This window comes from Cylas formicarius, unplaced genomic scaffold, assembly GCF_029955315.1.
Source record: "Cylas formicarius isolate icCylForm1 unplaced genomic scaffold, icCylForm1.1 PGA_scaffold_1__22_contigs__length_36826433, whole genome shotgun sequence".
Taxonomy (NCBI): domain Eukaryota; kingdom Metazoa; phylum Arthropoda; class Insecta; order Coleoptera; family Brentidae; genus Cylas; species Cylas formicarius.
In genome coordinates, this window is record NW_026844264.1 from 6,633,766 (window position 1) to 6,654,960 (window position 21,195).

General features: G+C 36.2%; 1 protein-coding gene across 2 annotated transcripts in view; it reads right to left on the bottom strand.

The window, feature by feature from the left end:
- Positions 1-21,195, bottom strand: part of LOC132696881 (multiple epidermal growth factor-like domains protein 8) — a 42,194-nt gene that overhangs the window by 4,262 nt on the left and 16,737 nt on the right. For both annotated transcript variants that reach the window (XM_060661977.1, XM_060661976.1), the window contains 9 exons: positions 20,293-21,091; positions 18,043-18,187; positions 17,260-17,544; positions 15,501-15,764; positions 12,238-12,611; positions 10,879-11,077; positions 7,696-7,853; positions 7,387-7,639; positions 2,244-2,525 (listed from right to left, as the gene is read on the bottom strand). In XM_060661977.1, the coding sequence (XP_060517960.1) occupies positions 2,244-2,525; positions 7,387-7,639; positions 7,696-7,853; positions 10,879-11,077; positions 12,238-12,611; positions 15,501-15,764; positions 17,260-17,544; positions 18,043-18,187; positions 20,293-21,091 (2,759 nt within the window). The remainder of the gene's footprint in view (positions 1-2,243; positions 2,526-7,386; positions 7,640-7,695; positions 7,854-10,878; positions 11,078-12,237; positions 12,612-15,500; positions 15,765-17,259; positions 17,545-18,042; positions 18,188-20,292; positions 21,092-21,195) is intronic.

Consider the following 21,195-nt stretch of genomic DNA (forward strand, 5'->3'; position numbering starts at 1 on the left):
GATGGTATTCGTTATTTCCAATCCTTTAACCCAAGGTATGGGTAACCTTTGAGATGTTGTGGGACAATTTTTCATGCGCAAATACGTTCATAGGCCTCGTTGGCACATTATTAATAAACATCTTGTATATACGGTGATTTGGATGTGTAAATAAAAATCCTGGCAAATTGGAAAAGGAAAACTTTTGTCAATAGTAGTGTATATACTTAAGTTAGAGGTCCCACAGCTCAAGACCTCGCCCATAGATGGCAGTACAGTTCATATTTTATGCTAACGTCATATACAAGTTGTTGTATCTTAAAAAAATTAATATAGCACCCAAAATATATGAGAAATTTGAACGTTTGCAGGGTACATTACGTTTTTAAACAACCAGATAATAAGACTGGATTTTATTTGGACACTTACGACGAGGCGGCATTCCATGTAGTTTTAATGAACTGCATCATTTGGAATTTAGTCACATTATTCGTGTGATTCAAATAATGTTGCGCTTAGTCATTTGTATTTTTCGTTTTGCTTTGTGCTGTGTGTATTATTTGTTGTTAAACCATAATGGAGGCTTTTATCGAGAATATTATAGAAAGTGTGTCATTCCTAGTTGTAATGATATATTCCAGGAGAAACATAGGTTTAACTTTTACAGAACAGTTAGGCATTGTAAGAGTGTCACTGGAAAATAAATTATACATCCATAACACAAAGAATGATGAAGTACTTTGACAAACTTTAAATATGTATGAGCTAAATTTGTTTACAGACTATGTTAAATTATAAACAAAAAATATTTCACAACTACTTAAATGTTTGACGAAGTCATTCTGTTGTCGACACCTGTTATAAACAGTCATCAAGTATTTCCCTAAGTTCGTCATATCCAGAAAATATCCGGACATATGTTAATAGGAGATTTCAGTTGAATTTTTATCAGAAGAGAACGCCCCCAGAAAATTTACGCTCACTTTTGAAGAGCTTTGTATTTTTTTTTATTGAAAAATATACTCTAATATATATGCATATAATATAATAATATATAGGTATAATTTAATAATATATAGGTATCAAATAGTTGATGAAAATATCCTTTATGTATTTTTTCAATAACACGTTGAAGGAGGTTTATCTACACCATACTTGTCAAATTTTAAAGAATTTCGAGTATAGATTGTAAATTTAGAAACAGGTTTTAAGTTTTCAATATGGTATTACTTTTGTGTGAATTATACCATGGAAATTATATTAATAGTAGTGGAAGTGGGGACTTTATTCAATCTCAAATTGTAAAGCTTTAAAGCTATGGGGTCTGTTCTCAATACCAAACTTTTAGAGAATATTTAAAATAAGGACACAAAGGTGTTCAGATTTTCACGAGAATATGACAGCTATGATAGCTGTTTCGACAACACCGGGTTTTTATTTAACCCTGCCTTTTGCTATATATAATAGCCTTGTCTATCAACCCGTAATGTTATTCCAGGTATTTAACTTAAGAGGTTTTTAATTTTTTTTAAGAGGCGCATAGGGGTAATTTGAACCGTCATGTATGCCTGTGCCTATGTGTGACCGTTTATTGCAAAAAGAAGCGAGACGGAGAAAGGGGGGGGAAGTCGGGAAGATCAAAGCGAGCCGTCACGGAATTTTGTTATTAAGTTTTCTTCGTTTCTAAGTGTTTCTTAAAAAATAAAAAGTAATTACAATCCACACGAATTGTTGTCAATCTCGTCCCTGGAAACAGGGTGGTCCTTCGTCAGCAACCCTAACAAAACTCAAAACAGCTTTTGTCTAAACAAGCTATCAAAATTATCTATTAAATCTTGTGTGAACTACATTGACTGGTTTTTGAGTGAGAACTTTGTCTATCATGTCTATTACGTGGATCGGTGGGAAACTTCGAAATAAGTTTTGCACATTAAAAGAGACTAATGTTGCGTTTGTGTAATTTAATTAAAGAATAAAATTTTGGAGGTTCTAGATTCACTATGGTTAATTGCTGTCTGCCTCTATCATTAAAAAGGTGAACTTGTAATTCCTTCTTTGACAGCAAGTGGTAAGCAGCAAGCAAGTAGCAAGTACAATAATTTCCATAGATTAAATAAACATATTCTAGTGAAAATATGTAGAACTTTGTGTTCTCATTTAACAAGTTTTCATCAAAGCCATCTGATTTTATTTTACTTTCTGTAGCAAACCGTTTTAGGTAATTAACCACCTCTTCTATATAGTACAGCGTCACTGCAGCTTACCAATTGGTTTGGCGTCGAAACACATCTTCGAATCGACGGACATGTGTTTGTAACACTGATGGCCCTGGGTGGGGGTACCGAGGTAACCCTCCTTGCATTTCGAACACTGCACCATCCAACACGGATGGGCGGAGTTTTTGCCGGATCCCACGCAGTCGTCGCTAATCGTGTTGTTTTTGCAATCGCATTTGTCGCCGGTGATAGGGTGACAGGTGTCGCCGTGGCCGTGACAGTCGCAAGGTCGACACGAATCTTTAAGCTCTTCCGATCCCCTGAAGTTGCCTATGGGATTTTTTAAAAATGTTTTTCGTGCAAAGTCGTTAACCGTTTCTAGGCGCAAAAGTGAAAAAGCAAAGCGGTCCCAGAATTATAATAGTGATAATTGAATTCATGGCTTTTGAGCTTAGGTTTATTGAAAATCAATTTCTAATGTACCCGACATTTCAACAATGTTTTGTCTTTAGAACTCGAGACCGTGTCCTTAAATGAAGTAATGTAAAAATCGGCCAATATATAAAATAAAAAAGGTTAACACAAAAAAAAAATCAAATGTATATGAAACAATACAGATTACAGATTACCTTTACTGTTTGTTTGGGATTTTGGTTGATTATACAGGGTGCTTTCTAATTGAATGTCAATAATTAAGGGGACGATTTTTGGGTCCATTTTAAAAAGAAAACTTCATATGAACCTATATCCTAAACGTCTTAACTTTTGAGATACATGGTGGTAGTTTAAAAAAAAAAAAAAAAAAAAAAATATATATATATATATATATATATATATATATATATATATATATATATATATATATATATATATATATATATATATATATATATATATATATATATATATATATATATATATATATTTTTTTTTTTTAATACCACTTTAGATATTTTAATGAAATTTGGCACACATGTACTATGTATCAAGAGACATTATTTAGTTTATAACTTTTTTTTTAATTAAATAACTGTTCTTTTTACTTTTACAGCTTTAATTAAATAACATAACATCCTAACTACAAGATTAATAAGCGATTCTTTAAAAAAAACACTACCTACTATTTATAATCTCTAACAAAATCGTTTGTTAATAAATTAATAACAAATTTTTTGAAAAAAAGTAGAACATAGAAACTAGATAACTTGTTGAAAGTGTCCTCCACCTTGAGGCTTGAGATATACCTCCAGTGTATTCTTATTAAATCACAGGAAGCCTTTATAGGGTCCTTCAGCTCTTCTGCAGTGTTAACCAAGATGCGATAAATCAGACCCTCATAAAAAAAAGTCCAAACTATTTAAATCTGGAGACCTAGAGGGTCATGGTTGAGGTCCGCCGCGACCTACATATCGGCTTTTAAATGTGCGATTAAAATATTCTATTACTGCAACACTAAAGTGAGCAGGTGCGCCATCATTCATAAATCACTCTGTTCCTAATTAACTATGGTACGTCTTTTGCGAAAACCGTATATCGAATTGAAAAAATTCAAGAAATTAAATTTCATTAGAAGTAATTGGAAAATAATTTTAGTTTAAGAGAAATCAGTGTGGGGACCGAGGATGGCTCGGTTGGTAAGGTGTTGCCAACTCGAAGTTGCCGGAGGTTGTGAGTTCGATTCCCACCGGGAGCCTTAGGTGTTGTGTGCGTAAAAAAATTGTTATCGGTCAATTTTCCTCGGCGGATTAATTAATAAGCGTAATTTTAAAAAAATCAGTGACGTACCATCAATGCCTGCTAAATTGATAGGTGAAATGTGGTACGCCAGCTACTGATGTATTTAAAAAAAGGGGCAGACTAAATAATGCCTCTTAATATATAGTACATATGTGTCAAATTTCATTAAAATATCTAAAGTGGTTTTACAAATATTAAAAAATAAATATTATATCTTTGAAAACTTTGCCAAAAGTTATATGTCAAATAATAAAAGAATAATACAAGTGACAAAAACCAAGAGTTAAATACAGCCGAAAACAAACGATATTCAAATGATTTTCCGTGTTAAAGGCGAAGAACATTTTTTAATTTGCTATTCTGACCGCAACATATCGTTTGGGTTAGGGTTAGTTTTGGTTAGTGGATCCAACTGGAACCAATGGTGATGGCTAAGCTACCAAAATTTCTAATTTTAAAAAAGGTGTTCTCTAAAAATTCTAAATACAATCGAACTTCGATAACTCGAATTTTTGATAAGTCGAATCAAATTGGTTGGCAATAGCGTCAAAAGTAGGAAATGCGTCTTAGTTTGTCTTGATTACTCGAACTTCGATTACTTGAATATCTTGATAACTCGAACGAAACATTTAGTGCCAACTTCGATAAGTCGAATTTTCTCGGGGAACCCCCTAATTACGACCGATCTTAACCTGTCTTTTTAACGTACCTATGCAAGCAGTTCAGTTTCTGTGCTTGCTAAGTTCACTTGTATGACTTACTAGTTATTACTAAGTGAAAAATACTGTCCCTATTCAATTTAAACATTATATTAAAGACATTTTTGGATTTTTGCATTTGTTGATATGTCATCAAAACGTACTTTAAAAGCTTTGTCTGTTGATCAACAATTCAAGGTTATAAAAGAAGTGGAAAGTGGCTCAAAAAATAAAGATGTAGCTGTGAAGTATGGGATTTCGGCAAGTACAGCGCCTACAATTTTGAAAAATAAACATTCAGTCATCACCACAATGGAACGTTTCGAAGAAAACAAAAACAATAACATTACACTAATGGATTGTGTTGACGACGTAACTACCGCATGGAATATCGACGTTAAGCCTGACACAATTTCCAATTGTTTTAAAAAAGCCGGTTTTGGTCAGTATTCTGAATGGGAAAAAGAAGATGAGATTCCCTTGATTTTCCTAAGTGAACGCCTGAAAGAAAAAAAGTGAAGACGAAATCCAAATAGAAATCGAGTTTAAAGCTTGGACAACCATTAGAGGTTACTTCAGTTTCCTACTGATGAAGATATTATCGAGTCCTGCAGATCCGAACCGGTACAGTCAAACATCGAAGTTGACTGCGAAAGTGACACGATGGAGGAGGAATTGGAAGATGATTCCCAGCAACCACCTTAAAATGAATTGGTTGAAAATTCGTTGATTGTCTTGCGTTGCTATTTGAAAGCCCATGAATACACAACCGATTCCCTCTATGATTGTTTAAATAAAATTGAAGCTTTTGTTGTAAACCAAAATAACAAATCCGGTCGTCAGTCACAAATAACTGACTTTTTTCCAGTGAAAAAGTAAACTTTAATATGTACATACGTATGTATGTATATGTGCATACATACTATGTTTATATGTACTGGGTACATACTCAATACATTTGTATGTACATATATTAGGTAAATACATACATACATACATATGTACTACTATTTCATAATTTTCGTTTTTTGTTCAAAAATCATGGATATTACTGCATTTATGTAACGTACAACCCATTTTTAAAAATGAATGAATAAATTTTCATTCACAAAAAAGTACATGCATTGGTAGTTTTTATTGATAACTCGAAGTCTTGATAACTCAAAATTTTCATGTGTCAAATCGCAGTTCGACTTATCGAAGTTCGACTGTACTTTTAATGTAACAATGCCAATACCCAAATTCAACAAATTCAACCGTTTGTCAGGAAAGACAAAAACCCAAATAATTAATGATTTAATAAATAAACCAACATTTAACTTAAGAGCGACACAATTATTATATTAACGAATTGGTAAACTCAAATGACAAAAAAAAACAAAGAAAAATGGTACTTATTTCAATAAATGTACTAATTATGTACTAATCGGTCTGTAAATTCCTATACGGTGTTTTGGAAAACATTCTATGTCATTAGAGAGAATTAAAAGTGGTTCACAATAGAATCCCTACAACGATTTACAAAAAACATCACAAAGAAATCTTCCACAAAGGGAAAAAAATTGTTGCTATATTTATCAGAATAAAGTCACTGGAAACACAACGAGTCATTTGTCTCCTACTAGAACAATAAGAATAATAAGTGCAGGTACCTAGAAACGATTTTAATAAAAATAATTTTAAATATTTTTATATGTTACATCTTAAAGAAAGTAACACAAATACAATAAGTAGATTTAAGGACGAAAGTCGTGAACTTAGGTATAAAAATCGACAACTTCATTATGCTTTGTTTTGAATCACAGTTTGTTCGTCTTCTTAATGAAACACGCAACAGGCTTGTTACGAGCTTTTCAAAAATAAGAGATGTTTTTTTATGAGTAGGTCCCATTTTCCTAATATAATTGTCAAACAATCAAACAATATTCCGTAATTTTAATTTGTGCGTCCTCTTCCTTCTGTTATGTGTTAAATCAGCACGTGAACATTATGAGAAATTGGGTACGATTATCAATACGCATTTATTATTACAGACGTAGGTTTATAGTAAACTATGTTATTTATGTAAAAAAAACTATTTTACATATATTTCCAAGCTTTGTATGCGTTATATATCATAAAGTTAATAACAAGCCTAATAAAATTATTAAAAGACAAGGCGTCCCAATAAAGAATCGAAATTTATTAATTTCAGAAGTAAGTTGACTAGACTACTGCACACATAAAAAACTCCATTCGGATAAGTTTTCACCTTTTCTTTAAATTTAAGTATAACTGAGCTAAAAATGCAAAATTTCCAAAATCACCCTATATTTTTAATTCCAAGATTTCTGTTTGAGGTAGCTTTCATTTCATGAAAAAAAGCAGCCTTGAGTCATACTAATTTTTAATTTAAGTTTAACAATTATCGCGCCATCTATCGGGCTTACGGGTAGAGCTCAATCACAGTGCATGCATATAACAAACGGCGGAATGTCAGAAGAAGAAGAGGCGTGTAGGAGAAAAAAAAAAGTAAAGCGGTGTTTTTTCTAATTTTATTGTTTTTTTTTCGAAAAATCTTCCAATATTACATTAGAAGGAGGGAAAAATGGGACGCACACAAATTTTAGATATACGTAATCCGTAGTAGAGTGCTAAAGAAGGCAATAAAACTGGCGAAATGTTGACCACATAAGAATTAATTTTAAATTAATTGAATTGAATTATTGTGCTCTTCCTATATTCCAAAACCACCTGAAGTACCGGAAAAAACTTACCCGGAATGCATTCGTCACACCTATCTCCCGCCGTGCGGTTATCGCACCTCAAACATTTAGCGTTCGCTTTCGGTCCGACTGTCAACGTCGCCATTAGATCATCGTACGAGATGTAATCGTTGGGATCTAAATCGGTACTGTTCTCGACGCAAATGGAACTGTGACCGTGACAGTATTCGGTGCAGGGCACGCACTGGGTGTTATTGGCCGGATCTCCCACGTACAGTGGCTTACAAGATTCGCACCTCGTTCCCTGAAACACGCACGATCGAAACTAAAAACGAACCGAACTAAGGGGGCGGACCGCACCATCGTGTTGTTGTGACAAGTCAGGCACTTGTCCAACTTATCGGGACCCTCGCAATTGGCATGACCGTGGCACAGACACTGAATGCTGCAGTTGGCACCGACGTATCCGAAATCGCAGAGGCATTTGTTAGGTTGCACGCATTGACCTCGGACGCAACCTACACCGCCACAACAACAGGTTAGGTATGGTAACTTTGCAAAAAAATCACAATTATGCAGGATTATTCACGAATACAAAGTTTTCAAAATGTTATACTCCTGGGATGTGTACCACCAAAACAAGCGTATGTTTCGATCACGTTTATCATACCCAAACCTTAAATAATTTAACATTTAGCAAAATGTAACCTAATTTTAATTTCTCAAGAACATACATAAGAAGTATTTAAGGTATGCAACAAAATTTTTCCTTTATCATTACCAAAAATTATAAGTTGCATCTTATTTTCATTAAGTATCAGACCATGCTTACTAGAAATATCATTGAGAGCACGTAGGTCACTGTTTATATTATTAACGGCGGTATTAATTTGAGAATAATTAAAAAAGAGATATACTTGAGTGTCGCCTGCGTACTGATGGGAGGAACAATGCTTAACAAATTTACAGAAGTCGGAGGTATAAATGGAAAACAGCATCGGACCTAAAATACTATCCTATCGAATATTTACATATCTGGAATAGCTGTTATTGAAGAATTCTCTTTGACGTCGATCAGAAAAATAACTTTTGAAAAACTGCAACACACCAGCCCCCACACCAAAATATTTGAATTTAGCAAAGAGCAGGCGGTGGTCCAGGGTGTCAAATGCCTTGCTAGAATCAAGCAATATTAAGCAGGTATTCAGGCCTACATCATTTGTCCGGTATTTGTACCATAATGTGCCCTAAAGCCCAATTGCGTTGGGGATAGAATATTTTGCCGAGCTATAAAATCTCCAAGCTCCTTCTTAACAACTTTTTCTAGCACTTTAGATATAGTGGGGAGAATGCGAATAGGTCGGAATTGAGAAATATCATGTGGTTGAGAAGTTTTAGGGACAGGAATAAGGTTAGCGTATTTGCAGGGTTTAGGGAATTTGTTAGTAGACAAGCATTTATTAATAATATACGTAATAAGCGGCAAAAGTTGGGGGATAACGTATAATACCATTTTTCTATCAATCCTATCAGACCCCACTGCATCACTTCTAATTTGATGTATTACTAATCCTACTTTGTTAGGGTTAACACTTGAAAATGAAGGTTTTTCTGGATTTAAAGAGGTATTGTTGTTGTAGAACTGGTTAATGAAATCATTATTTAAGTCTGTTTGAGGGGTATTATTATAAAAGTATTGATAAAGTTCATTAGCATCCGCACAATTTGTATTTAGTGAAGATCCGGAGTAGACATTAAGATATCTAAGTACACGCCAGAAGATTTTTGGATCCGTAAGAAACTTGAGTTATAAAAAAGCCTTTTTCTCCGACTTAACAGCCATAGTTACAAGATTCCTTGTATTCAATAGAGGATTGTTCGGTTTTCTGTTTCTTATATTTAGACAGTGCTTTATGCACGTAAGGTTTTTATTCTCCAGAAGGATTCTACAGGGGGGTGTCAGTAGTGCGTGGTCATCACGCTTCCCTGGGTGTAGCTGTTTGAGACCCCTCATAGAAATACATAAAGGCTTAAGTAAATACCATACGCGTTCATAGGTTGATACTAGGTATGAAGACTATGAATGTAGAGAAATTTAAATGTTTTGTTAAAAATTACATGACTAAAAATGTAATGTAAAATTTGCTATTTAGGTGTAATGTTTACCAATATATAAGTAGCAAAATTTATCTATATGTATATAATTATATTCACTTAAAAAAATATATTAATGTACTTTTTATTTCTGAAATTTGGACAGCATGTTATGACCTTAAATGTACTGACGTAACAACAACAACTTTAATTGGCTATTGACTTATCTAATTAAAATGTACATACAGACTACATAAAATTCTGGTTTTGTGTGTTATTTAAATAAACGTTTCATTGCATCTAGCACTATTCAAGCAGTGTGGCGTGTGAATTTAGATATTTTATTAACATTGGTGCAAATTGAAATATTTGTGGTACTTGTTTTAAGAAGCAATGAGTGCAATAACTATAAACATTACAAGACGCAAATTCCAGTCAGAGAACATAATCTGGTAGACAGATGGCTTAGACACTTAAGCAGGACTAGGAGCTTGAATATATGAAGTCAGAACAAAAAACATAATTTCTGTTCTAACGGGTGAGTTAGCGAGTGTGATATTATCGCTCTAGAACATTGTACAAGAGAAATAAAGATGAACCGGCTGTCAATTGGCAATTAAAGCTATGCAATGCATCAAAATAACGTCCAAGATCTGTTGCAAAATCAGCCATCAGAAAGTGGGCGGAAAGAGAATCCCGGCAATGGTTGAGAGACATTTCATGACGAAGGCAGGCCAAGGAATTCTTTAGGGGTCCATTCATCAAATTTACAGCAGACCTGCTAAATTGCAAAAGAACTATCGTAAGAATAATGGTAGGTCTACTGACGGGTCACTGCCGGCTTAAGCGACATCTGAGCCCAATGGACATGCAAGTAACACTAAATGCAAATTCTGTCAAGAAAAGAAGGAAACGGCCACACACATACTATGAAAATATGACAGCCTGTGGAGAGTACTTTCCCATCTGCTGGGTGTAACCAAACCAGAGACAATAAACTACACCAAGGCTCAAATAAAAAATAAAAATGGCTTTAAGAAATTCTCACTCATTTGTACTGTACTCGATCAGCTGACTTAATTGTTTCTCGCGGAAACAAGTTGACTACCTCTGTTAAAAATTCAAACCAAGCCAGAAACAAAAAGCCGAAATCAAATTGAAAAACTTGTCAAGAAAACTGTTTCTACACAGTTGCAAAATACATGAAGAGACCTAGATTTCAAAAATCAAATCAAATTCAAAAAAATCAAAAAATATAAAAGCGTTCCGTTTAAAAAATACGAGTTTAATACTTTTAACAGTTTTTTAAATACCTATACAGGATGCAAATTATTTTAACAAGTAACCACAATAGAACTTTACATATCCATGAAGTAAAACATGTTGAAAATCTTGTAATTTGGGCAAAATATTCCGTGCCAGATAGCGTTAACAACCCTGTCTACTCACCGAGAGGACACACGGGTTCGCAACCGTTAAGGCCCGACTTGTACCCTTTGCCGCACTGACACTCGAAGCCCTCATCCAAATCGACACAAATTTCCGACTCTTCCGCGCAGCTGTGGTGGCCATTGGCGCATTCGTTCTCCTTAGGACATTTTACGTAATGCCACGTGTACGTCACGTTAAGATCGTCGCTTTCACCTTCCTTTAAAATAATAGATTAACTAAGGCGGGAAAATCGTGATACAACTGACACCTACACAATTAGTTACTGTATATAGGGTGTTATTGAAATGACGTCTTAGAATCGCATGGCCGAGCGACAAATGTATAAAGTTAGGCGATGAGGGTTTCCATGGTTGTCAAATCGTGCAACCTCGTCGGCATTGCTTATATTATCATTAACCAGATGTCGGCATCAATAGTTCAAAGAAAATATAGCCATAACTTATTAAACGCTCTTATTTTGTCTATAAACACCACAATATTGGGGAACACAAAATCAACCCCTAGAAAAAAATTAGTTTCATTGTTAGTGTTAATAAATTTAGCCATTACATATAGGACTAGCGAAATAGAGGCCCTATTTAGGTCGACAAGACAGGGATTTATGAAGCAACCATGAACAAAAAATGGAGAAGATCCATCAAACATCCAACAAAGTCGTATGGGAGCCAGTTTTAGTTAAGCTCTGAAGAAGGCAACAGGACCATTGGCGAAACGTCAGCAAGTTCAATACATCAACAACTTACACAGGAGGAATCCAGAAGATTTTTAACTAGTTTTACAGTTTCCTGCGGAAATTTCTTTGAAAAAAAAAATGGACTAAAATTGGTTTTGCAGCGTATTGTTTCATATTTCAATCATATGGAAACATTGTGTTATTTGATTGACAGAGATTAAAGAAATATTGTTCGGAGCTTCCGGATCCGAACTATAACTTCAATGAGAGTTTCGTCGCGCCTTGGGTTACCCGTGATTATGACTGATTTCAGTATTTTAGTTAGTTTTGGCGTCACAATTATATATTGCCACAACTCCGATCATGCCGTTTATACTTATTTATATGTATAATATAAATTAAGTACATCTTAATTGAGTTGGTTCAGTTATTAAGTAGCTCACGAATTAAATAAATAAAAATCTACATTATGATGATCTTTAAAGTTGCATTCAGTTACCCTTTTTTTAGTTAGTTTAGTTAGCTAGTTTTTTGCCCATCATATTGTTGGTTCGCATAATTTCTGAATAATAGCTTAATATTGTTTATAAAAAACAAAGATTCTTATTATTATTGTCAGTAAAATAACACCGTTTTTTGGTAGAAACTCAAAAGATATTTATTGCATGTCTTATCTGACTTACCAATAGATTATTTTCATCCTCGTACACTCGATTACAAGTACCCATCATCGGCCTCTCGTTCGATCCCTCAGTGCATACTCCAGCGCCGGATTCGTCGGGGGCGGAGCACCAGCCGCAGTACGCGTGCCTCAAACAATTCGAGCATTGCTTAAACGAACTGCAAGGCTCGGGGCAATGCTGCTTGTTTTCGGCTTCGAGGACGAGACCGCAGACGCCGCCCGCGCAGTAGATCGGTTGGTACGAGGCTGACACACATTCGTCGAGTTGGGTGGACCAACGACAATCGACTGTTTCCAAACAACTGCTGCAGGTTGTGTAATTTACACATGACGGCGGACACAACGACACCACGTTTGTTTCTTGCGCACCTGAAACTAAAAAAAAATTGAAGCCCGCGCCTCCTTCGCCCGCTCTCTTTACGGGTTGATGGCAACTAAGGAGTTGGCAATTTCCAACATAATATATGTCAGATGATTTTAAATTTTAAAAGTGACAAAATAGTCCTCACAACTCCAATAAATCTACTGGATTTGCAAACACTTCTAAGAACTGGATCCCAATTTTTTACTGCTATCCTTTCTAGGTTATCCATCGAAGAGTAGTCTGAATGTTACCGAAAAGCCCTGATCCCACTTCTGATGTCAGAGATCCCCTAATAAATAATAACAAATAGAAACCCCGGGGGCGGCGGTGGCTGATGGCCAGCGAGGCGACATAAGGTAATACTTTTCTGACTTATTAACAGAATGCACAACACAGTGCTTAAACCAAATGAATAATCTAATCACATAATTGATTATGAAAGGGAATCTTGCGATTCGCTACCCGCTAAATCAACCATAAACTAGCTAATAAAAAATCAATTATCGGCGATATTCAAAAAACCAGTGCATCCTTAAAACCAGACTATCTTCGCTGGGTCGCGTTTTGTAACACTTTAGAATCGTTATTATTATGAAATACGATCCGGTACTTCCACGTTTATATTTTAAATTCTAAGCAATTTCTTCTTTTCCTGTCTCACTGGCAAACACCTGATTTGCTCTGACGTCTACCACAGTACTGCGAGGCTAAGAAAAGTCGTCATTCAATTCGCTTTATTTAGTTATTATTACTAACGTTTCAAATACTCACTTCATAAAAATATACCATTTTATCAATAAGGAATTAATTCAATCCGACAGCGGAATAAATACGTACATATTTTCGTTAAGTAAATAATTCGTTCGCCAAATAAATTTGTACCGCTAGGATAATTGTTTTTTATGCACCAAGTTCAGTGATTTCTCTCCGCTCCGGCATCTCCTTGAATATCTGAGGAAGCACTCTATTTATTTTTCTCACTCCTGGCTCCGAGCGACATGCGTAGTATCGTATCGTTTTCCCATTACTTTTTTTTTAGTACACGTAGATATGTGGTCAGCATTTTGGTGATTCCGTTGCTGTTCGAATTTTTGGTTCTTTTGGAGAACTCAAGCACATCCAAAGAGGTAAAGTCTGTAATTATATGGCTTTTGTTACCTTTATCATTCCATTAATTCCTTAAAGTGTCAATAAATTTCTCGGCACGTATTCGGAATTTTGCCGCTGTCTGCTTATGCGCGGAAACTCCACCCGCACTCTCCTTGGAGCACCCGTACTCCTCTCCACACTCTCTTATGAGCATCCGTACATCTCTTTGGAGCACACATACTCTCCTTGGAGCACTGTACTATCCTTGGAACACCCGTACCCGTTTAAGAGGGTCCGTGTGTTGGAAGCACACGTATTCTGGGAGGATCAAACTTCGAAGTTCCTGCGTTATCAGGATATTGGAGCACATTTTAATCATTGCCTCACCACCGGCTCACTTGATAGATCTGCACGAAGCCAGACTTCTTGTAAGCTGTACTGCTCGTGAATAAACGATTTCACGTCCAATTTGATGTAACCGCTTCGCGACATATTATTAGGCATATCTTTTTTTCTTTTCCGTTTCGATAGTTTTACTCTCGGAAAATTTGTGAACGAATGCTTTGAAAATTTATGTATAATTATTTGCGGGAAGTTGTCGTACTTGTAATACTGTAACACCTAAGGGAATTATTTCATGATTGTTTTCTGGCAACTTCGGATGATTTGTCGTAGTAGTAGAAACCGGACATACACGGTAAAACTAAAATTCTAGCATATAATCAATTCATCCGTCAAATAAAAATCCGAGAATTCATAGAAATCAATAAGCAACTAAATAATCTTAACCGCGACTCAGGCCTTTACCTTTCACCAATACAGGAATCAGTCATACGAGACAATGTTCACGCCTCCCTCAAACAATATATAAGCACGTGCAGACACAGCAAATTTGATTTATAAACAACCGACGCAAGATGAATCCAGAAGATGTGTGTGGAAGTGTCAATTAACAAGAATTATCTTTTTGAAAATTGATTTACCGCTTACAGGGTGTAAAAAATTGCCTGGTATCTATTTTCAATAAAACAAACAAACAAAATTCTTTTTCAGTGTCTGCCAAGAATCACATTAAATTTAAAAATATAGAATAACAAAAAAACCCTTGAAAATATATTTCATCACACACCCAGATTGGAATAAATCTTTGCCATGAGAGTTTATCAAGAGTTACAAATGGTGAAAGTGCATTTGGAAATAATGTTGCCAAATTCAAAATTTAGGCTTCACAGATTCCTTTCAATGCTAATTAGAAGGGGAGTTTTGGTTGACTTTTTTTGAAAATATCACACAGAGTGTTATATTTGGAAAGAAGTGTGTTTTCGAAAATTATAAATTGGCTGGTAAATTTTGGTAAGTGATTCTTCTATATCTCGGAAATAGTTTATTTCAGCGAGAGGTAGGACGACGTGAACAGAATTCAAAGGATTCAGAAAACGTGCCCTAGATATGCCTTACATACATTTTTTCTTCTTAATCTGATTCTTGCATAGTTGTTGTTCATGCTTTGTTGTTTTCAATTTTTATTGGTCTGATGATGCAATTTTTGGCGAGACGTGTCATCTGGCTTCTAAATGTCTTGAAGAATGATATAGAAAATGATGATATTACCTATATTTCATTTAAATCATGTACATGGGTCCCGCAGATGCAAGACGCCTATTTTTTCATAGATAACCACTTAGTATCTTTAAGTTTATGAGTTACTGGGTCAAATTTTCTAATGTCATGAACTCTTTGGATTCTATTCGCATCCGCCTCCTTTTTGATAAAATACACTATAAAAACTAGTCCTTCATAAAACAACTTACCGGCCTCGCACTGTCTCCTCGAGTAACTCCATTCGCATCCCGGCATCTGCAGGCACTGGATGCAATCCGTCGCCACGCATCTGTTGTACGGACAAATGGCCGCGGGACAGTCGTTATCCGCCGAGTTGACGCACGTGTTGCTGTTATTGCAGTAAACGCAGTACGGTGTTAGACTGCAGGTGGCGCAGTCCGAAATAGACGTGCAGTTGTTGCCATACTGCAGACTCTCGTTACATACGCGTCCGAGATTGGACACCCTCGAAGCTACAACCGAATCGCAAATTCCGATTTCAAGAAAAAAAAAACCGTGTCTTCCTCCACACCTTTCTTATATAAAGGCGTCAATACATCCGTACTTGTTTCGAGCACCAAGGTTCTTTAAGAACTAAAATAACATATTTGAAGAGTCAAGGGAGGAACTAAGTTTTTATGGTTTAAACTGTCCTGGATTGGCAGTTTCATCAACATCATTGTCAGGTGAATAAACTATCTGCATCTGTATCTATAGCGAATTGCTTCAGGCCTCGGTTCTTGGTTTGCTGCTGTTCCTGGGCTAATCAACGATATAATGACTGATATAAATAGCCTAACCTGTTTATTTGCTGCACTTCACTGCTAAGTACACAATACTGCACATTTGTTCCAACACACCAAAAACCTGATACACACTTTGGGAAAAAACCCTCAATCAATTTGACCACCAGAAAGACCTTGAAGTAATTATAGCAAAGGATCTGGAATGGTAGAGTCACATCGCAGGAATAATAAAAAGAGCAAACAAACACCTTCATATATTTAGTTATACGTCATTCCTGTTCAACAATTATGAAGATCTATAAACCATACATAAGACCGATGCTGGAATCTGCTGTAAGCATGTGGTACTCATAATACGTCAAGGATATAAAACTGCTGCAGCGGGTAAAACGTCGTATGACTCCAATTCCAATTGAACCTTCCACCAACATAAAATTGTGAGCTATGGCATCCATCTAGATATATCTCTAGCAAGCGGCAAAATGAACACTCAAAGATCACACCAAAAAACTGTCAAGAGAGATGCCCAAAACTTGGCAGACGAAACTTCATTACCAACCGAGTAGTAAATGTTTGGAACGCACTTGCTTCGGCGGTGAATGCTTTTAAGAGTAGACTGGACAAGGACCTTATACGTCCAAATCGCCAACTCGTACAATGACAGTTTCATCGGACTTCGGCCTACTCTCAAATTCATAATAATAATAACAATAATTAAAGTGTTCTTTCCCTAACCCATTTAAGGTGTTGCTTTATTCCCGTATCATGTCATAATCTGGTGGTAACTGAATAAAGGAAAACTTGGTATTTCTTCTTTTAGGGCATTTTCGCCAATCAAACCATTACGAAAATTAGCCTAATTTAATATAATTAATTTAAAGCAATTAAAATTTAAATTAACATGATACATGACTCCAAGTATTTGTTTTCAACCCCTGATTTCTATCTCAAGATGGCGTAAGCCTCTTACGCATTTCTAACCCATTCATATTACTTTACGGTTTCTGATTGGGGTGGGGGGTCGTGGCTGTATTTATTTTCTATATCATAAGTAAGGTGAACTTATAGGACCCTGCTTTACCGGTTGGGTAGTTGTGCTGAAGATGAGCACTGGAATGCTTGAAACATGTACTTATTGACGTATTTTTATTAATAAAAGGATTTTATGTTAAAGTAGTGTGGAGGTAGGACAATTTTCATTCTCATTTTAATGGTATCTTACTGTTGGTCTGCGAGCCCAGTGGGCAGTCGTCCGTGTTCCTGTGACATATTTCCACCACCGTTTCGTCGTTAACCTTGTTGGCGCAATAAGCGCAACCAGGCACCCGAAGACAATTCGACCGGGTCGAAAATAAATTGCAAATGTCCATCGGAAGCTCGATTTTCAGGACGGTCGATTGCGAATCGATTCCCCAGCCGCCGATGACGTAAGCGGCGTCGCCGTCCGGCTCGATCGTCATCGCTTGGGCGTAGGTTTGTCTCGGGTAGGGACCGATCTTTTCGACGGCTAAAATAAAAGTTAAAAGTTACCACATATTTCACTGACCCCGTGACTGGCCAGACCTGCTTCTGAGAGAAAAACATGAAATCAATTAAATCAATGTTTCTAGAAATATTTGCACTTGCACATTTTGTCAGATAAAACACAGTACAGTGTGACTCATTTTTGACTTTTGTACGGCATATTTCCCTTATTAATAAAGCTAGCATGAACCAGCTTTTGTGATTTTTGAATTTTTGCATTTTTAGGCACACTTATGCGTTAAGTTCAGTAGGATTCAATGAAATAATCATTGTTCTTCGGCATCAGCGTGGTATCCAGATTCACCCCTCATATTGTGTGTCATTACAAAGTCATGTCAGGTCAAATTTTAACAAATCTTTTAAAATTAGAAATAATCGAAATCTTGAAAAAAAACTAGCATTTCATTAATTATTTAAAAATCTGAAATGTTGTTTACATCAGATAGAAAAAATAGTACGAATTGAGATGCTACTACTTTACCTTCGGTCATCAAATTGATCCACTGATTGCAGCTGTAGGAGAAAACGTACAAAGTGTCGGTGATATTCCACGGATATATGCGCCCGCCCAACACCAGCATGTAATGATCAGTGGTCACCGCAGTATGAAAGAACCTCGGCTTGGGCTGAAAAATTGCCAAGTTTAGGTTTTCCCCATTCCCTTATCTCACCGTCCTAAATAGAGGAATGCGGACGAAACATAGGCCAAAAATTCAGTGCCAATAATTCGAATAGCAAAAAGTGGTAATGTAGACCGCGAAAAAATGGTTACATTTTTCAAAGAAATTTCCACAGGCTACTGTAATACCATTTAAAAATCTTCTGGAGTTCAAAGTTGCTGACGTTTCGCCAATCATTCTATTCGTTGTAGGGTGGCTGTGTGTCATTATAAAATGGGGTTCACTGTTAGCACAATAGTGAAAGTTATGCCTATTAGCACAACCGTTTTTATGGAGCGTGGATTCATCCGTAAATAACACCTTTTTAGAAAAAATCGTCTTGTTCAAAAATTCTTTCTTGTACCCGTTCACCAAATGCTTATCTAATTTGATAATCATTTTCATTGAGTCCTTGATGAAGTTGTACATGATAAGGATGCATCTTATTTCGCAAAATATTATTCGCAGAACTCTTGGATATTATTAAGTCTTGGAACATTTGTCGCGTGGGTTTTCTGTGGCACTAGAAGGTAATACTTTAAATTATTTTCCTCGTTCACTACAGTCTTGACTCTTTCGTTCTTTTCATAAGCAACATTTACAGTTGGAGTAAAGCGATTCATAAAATTCTCAAGAGTTTTTTTAGACGGCTGCCTTCTATCGGGATACTGTCTCTTGTAAATTCACATTCAGCTAGTAATGCGTTTTTCTCGCTAGATCCCAGTACGAAAATCATATCGACTATTTCTTCCATTGAAAATTCATGGTTCACTTGCAGGTTAAGCAACTAACAATAAAGTCATTCAGAAAATTAATATACAGTTAATTTTAAGATAGGTAGAATTTATATTTTTTTACAAAATTAAAAATTGACGCGAATTATTGCGATATTTTCTCATAATTTCACAAATTTTCGGAGTTATATTATATATATAAGGAAAATGGAAGTAAAAAATACATAGTGAGTGACAAAGATAAATGATTGTACTAGTTAAAAAATCTTACATAATAAAATTACAGGTGTCGGAAATGGCATCAAAATATAGTGTTAAACACAGGGGATTTTTGACGAAAAAATGACCATAATTCCGAAAACACTCAGTATAGACCATAAGAACTCTACATTGGGCGATTGAGTATAAACGGGACTATCTACTATTCAATAATATACAGGATGTTTCATTTAAAAATAGATATATATTTGGTTTCCTACACATTGATTAATCGGAATAATTTTAAATTGATTTTGTCTTATTTATTACTTCTGTATTTAACATTTTTTTTCTAAAACAAATAATAAATGAGATCCATTACTTTGTCACTTTATTTATACACCCTGTATACTGTTTAAGAGAAGCGGAGCTCAAGGACATGAACATTGTGTCATCATGTCTCTCTGCCTGCCTCGCCAAATAATATATGAAGAGGTTGAGAGGAGAATGTCAAGCCAATGCCAGTTAGGTTATGAAGATGATAACAGGAGGATTGGGAAAGGTCAGCAGTTGGAGAAATAAGTAAATAGTATTACAGCAGCCATTAGAAGTTTCTTTGAAAAATTAAATAACACCACGCACAAGAAATGCCAACTTTGACATGACATATTTCTGAAATATTCAGAATAAACCAATAACTATGGTAGGGTATAAGAACCAGATAATCAAGTAGTGAACCGCTAGCAGAGTGTGACTGAAATTCTCAGAGTGGCACTTTTGACTTTTTCCCGGGATTTCTTTCGCGCGCCCTTACCAAATTTAAATATATTACTTTGACACTTTATTGATACACCCTGTATACTGTTTGAGAGAGGCGGAGCTCAAGGACATGAACATTGTGTCATCATGTCTCTCTTTAGCTCTGCTTGGCCAAATAATATATGAAGAAGTTGAGAGGAGAATGCCAAGCCAATGTCAACTTTGAAATGACATATTTCTGAAATATTCAGAATAAACCAGTACATACGGTAGGGTATAAGAACCAGATAACCAGGTAGTTAACCGCTAGTGGAGTGTGATTGAAATTCTCAAGAGTGGCACTTCTGACTTTTTGCAGGGATTTCCTTCGCGCGTCCTTACCAAATTGCGATTGTTGCCGCTGCCCGACAACTCAATCCAGGTTTTCGTGTCGTACTTCAACTGATACAGGCTGTTGGATAGTACCGACAGTTGCCTGTCGTACACGTAACCCCCGAACACGTACAGGCTGTTCGTTTGTGAATGGAACACCGTACTGTGTCCTATAAGCCCTGGCGGACCCTTGCCTTTGGTATTCACCGGCTGCCAAACATCCTTGTCCAGTTTATACTCCCAAATGGTGTTGACGAAACCGTACTGAGGCGAATCGCCACCGATTAGTATCAGACTCTCCTCCCTGTCCGCGTTCCTATAGTAAGTGAGGGTGTGGCCGTACACCGCGGGCGGCCAATTGCTGCTCCAGTATCCCACCAGTTTGTGGTAACCGTGGGGCGAGGTGATTTCGCTCCACCGCTGATTCTGGATGTCGAATTGCCAGAAATCGTTCAAAGTGCGATTGTTAAAACTCTTTTGGTGTTTCGTCAGGCCGCCGAATACGAATATCGCCTGTTTCGAATGGACGATGTCGGCTCCGTGGAAATATCTACCCTGAGGCATCTTGGCGTCCGGTGTGGACTCGACGGTCACTTGCATCCAAGTGATGTTGCGCGTGTCGAAAAGTCTAATGTCGTTCAGAGGACCGTGAGACAGAGAATACCCGCCGAACATCCACAACGATCCGCGTCGATCGGACACTAGCGAGTGTCCGAAACGAGGTAGGGTTTTTTTGAGGTGATCGAAGTTGGAGGCGAGACGGTCGGTATTGAACAGCTCGATGAATATGAGCTGAAGTTTCGTTTCTCTGGTGAAAATAGAAATCGGTAATAAAAGGCGAAAGCTAATTAGCGACGATTTCATGCAGATATATCAGGAAATGTGAGAAACTACGTTTTAGTTCATTAGCGA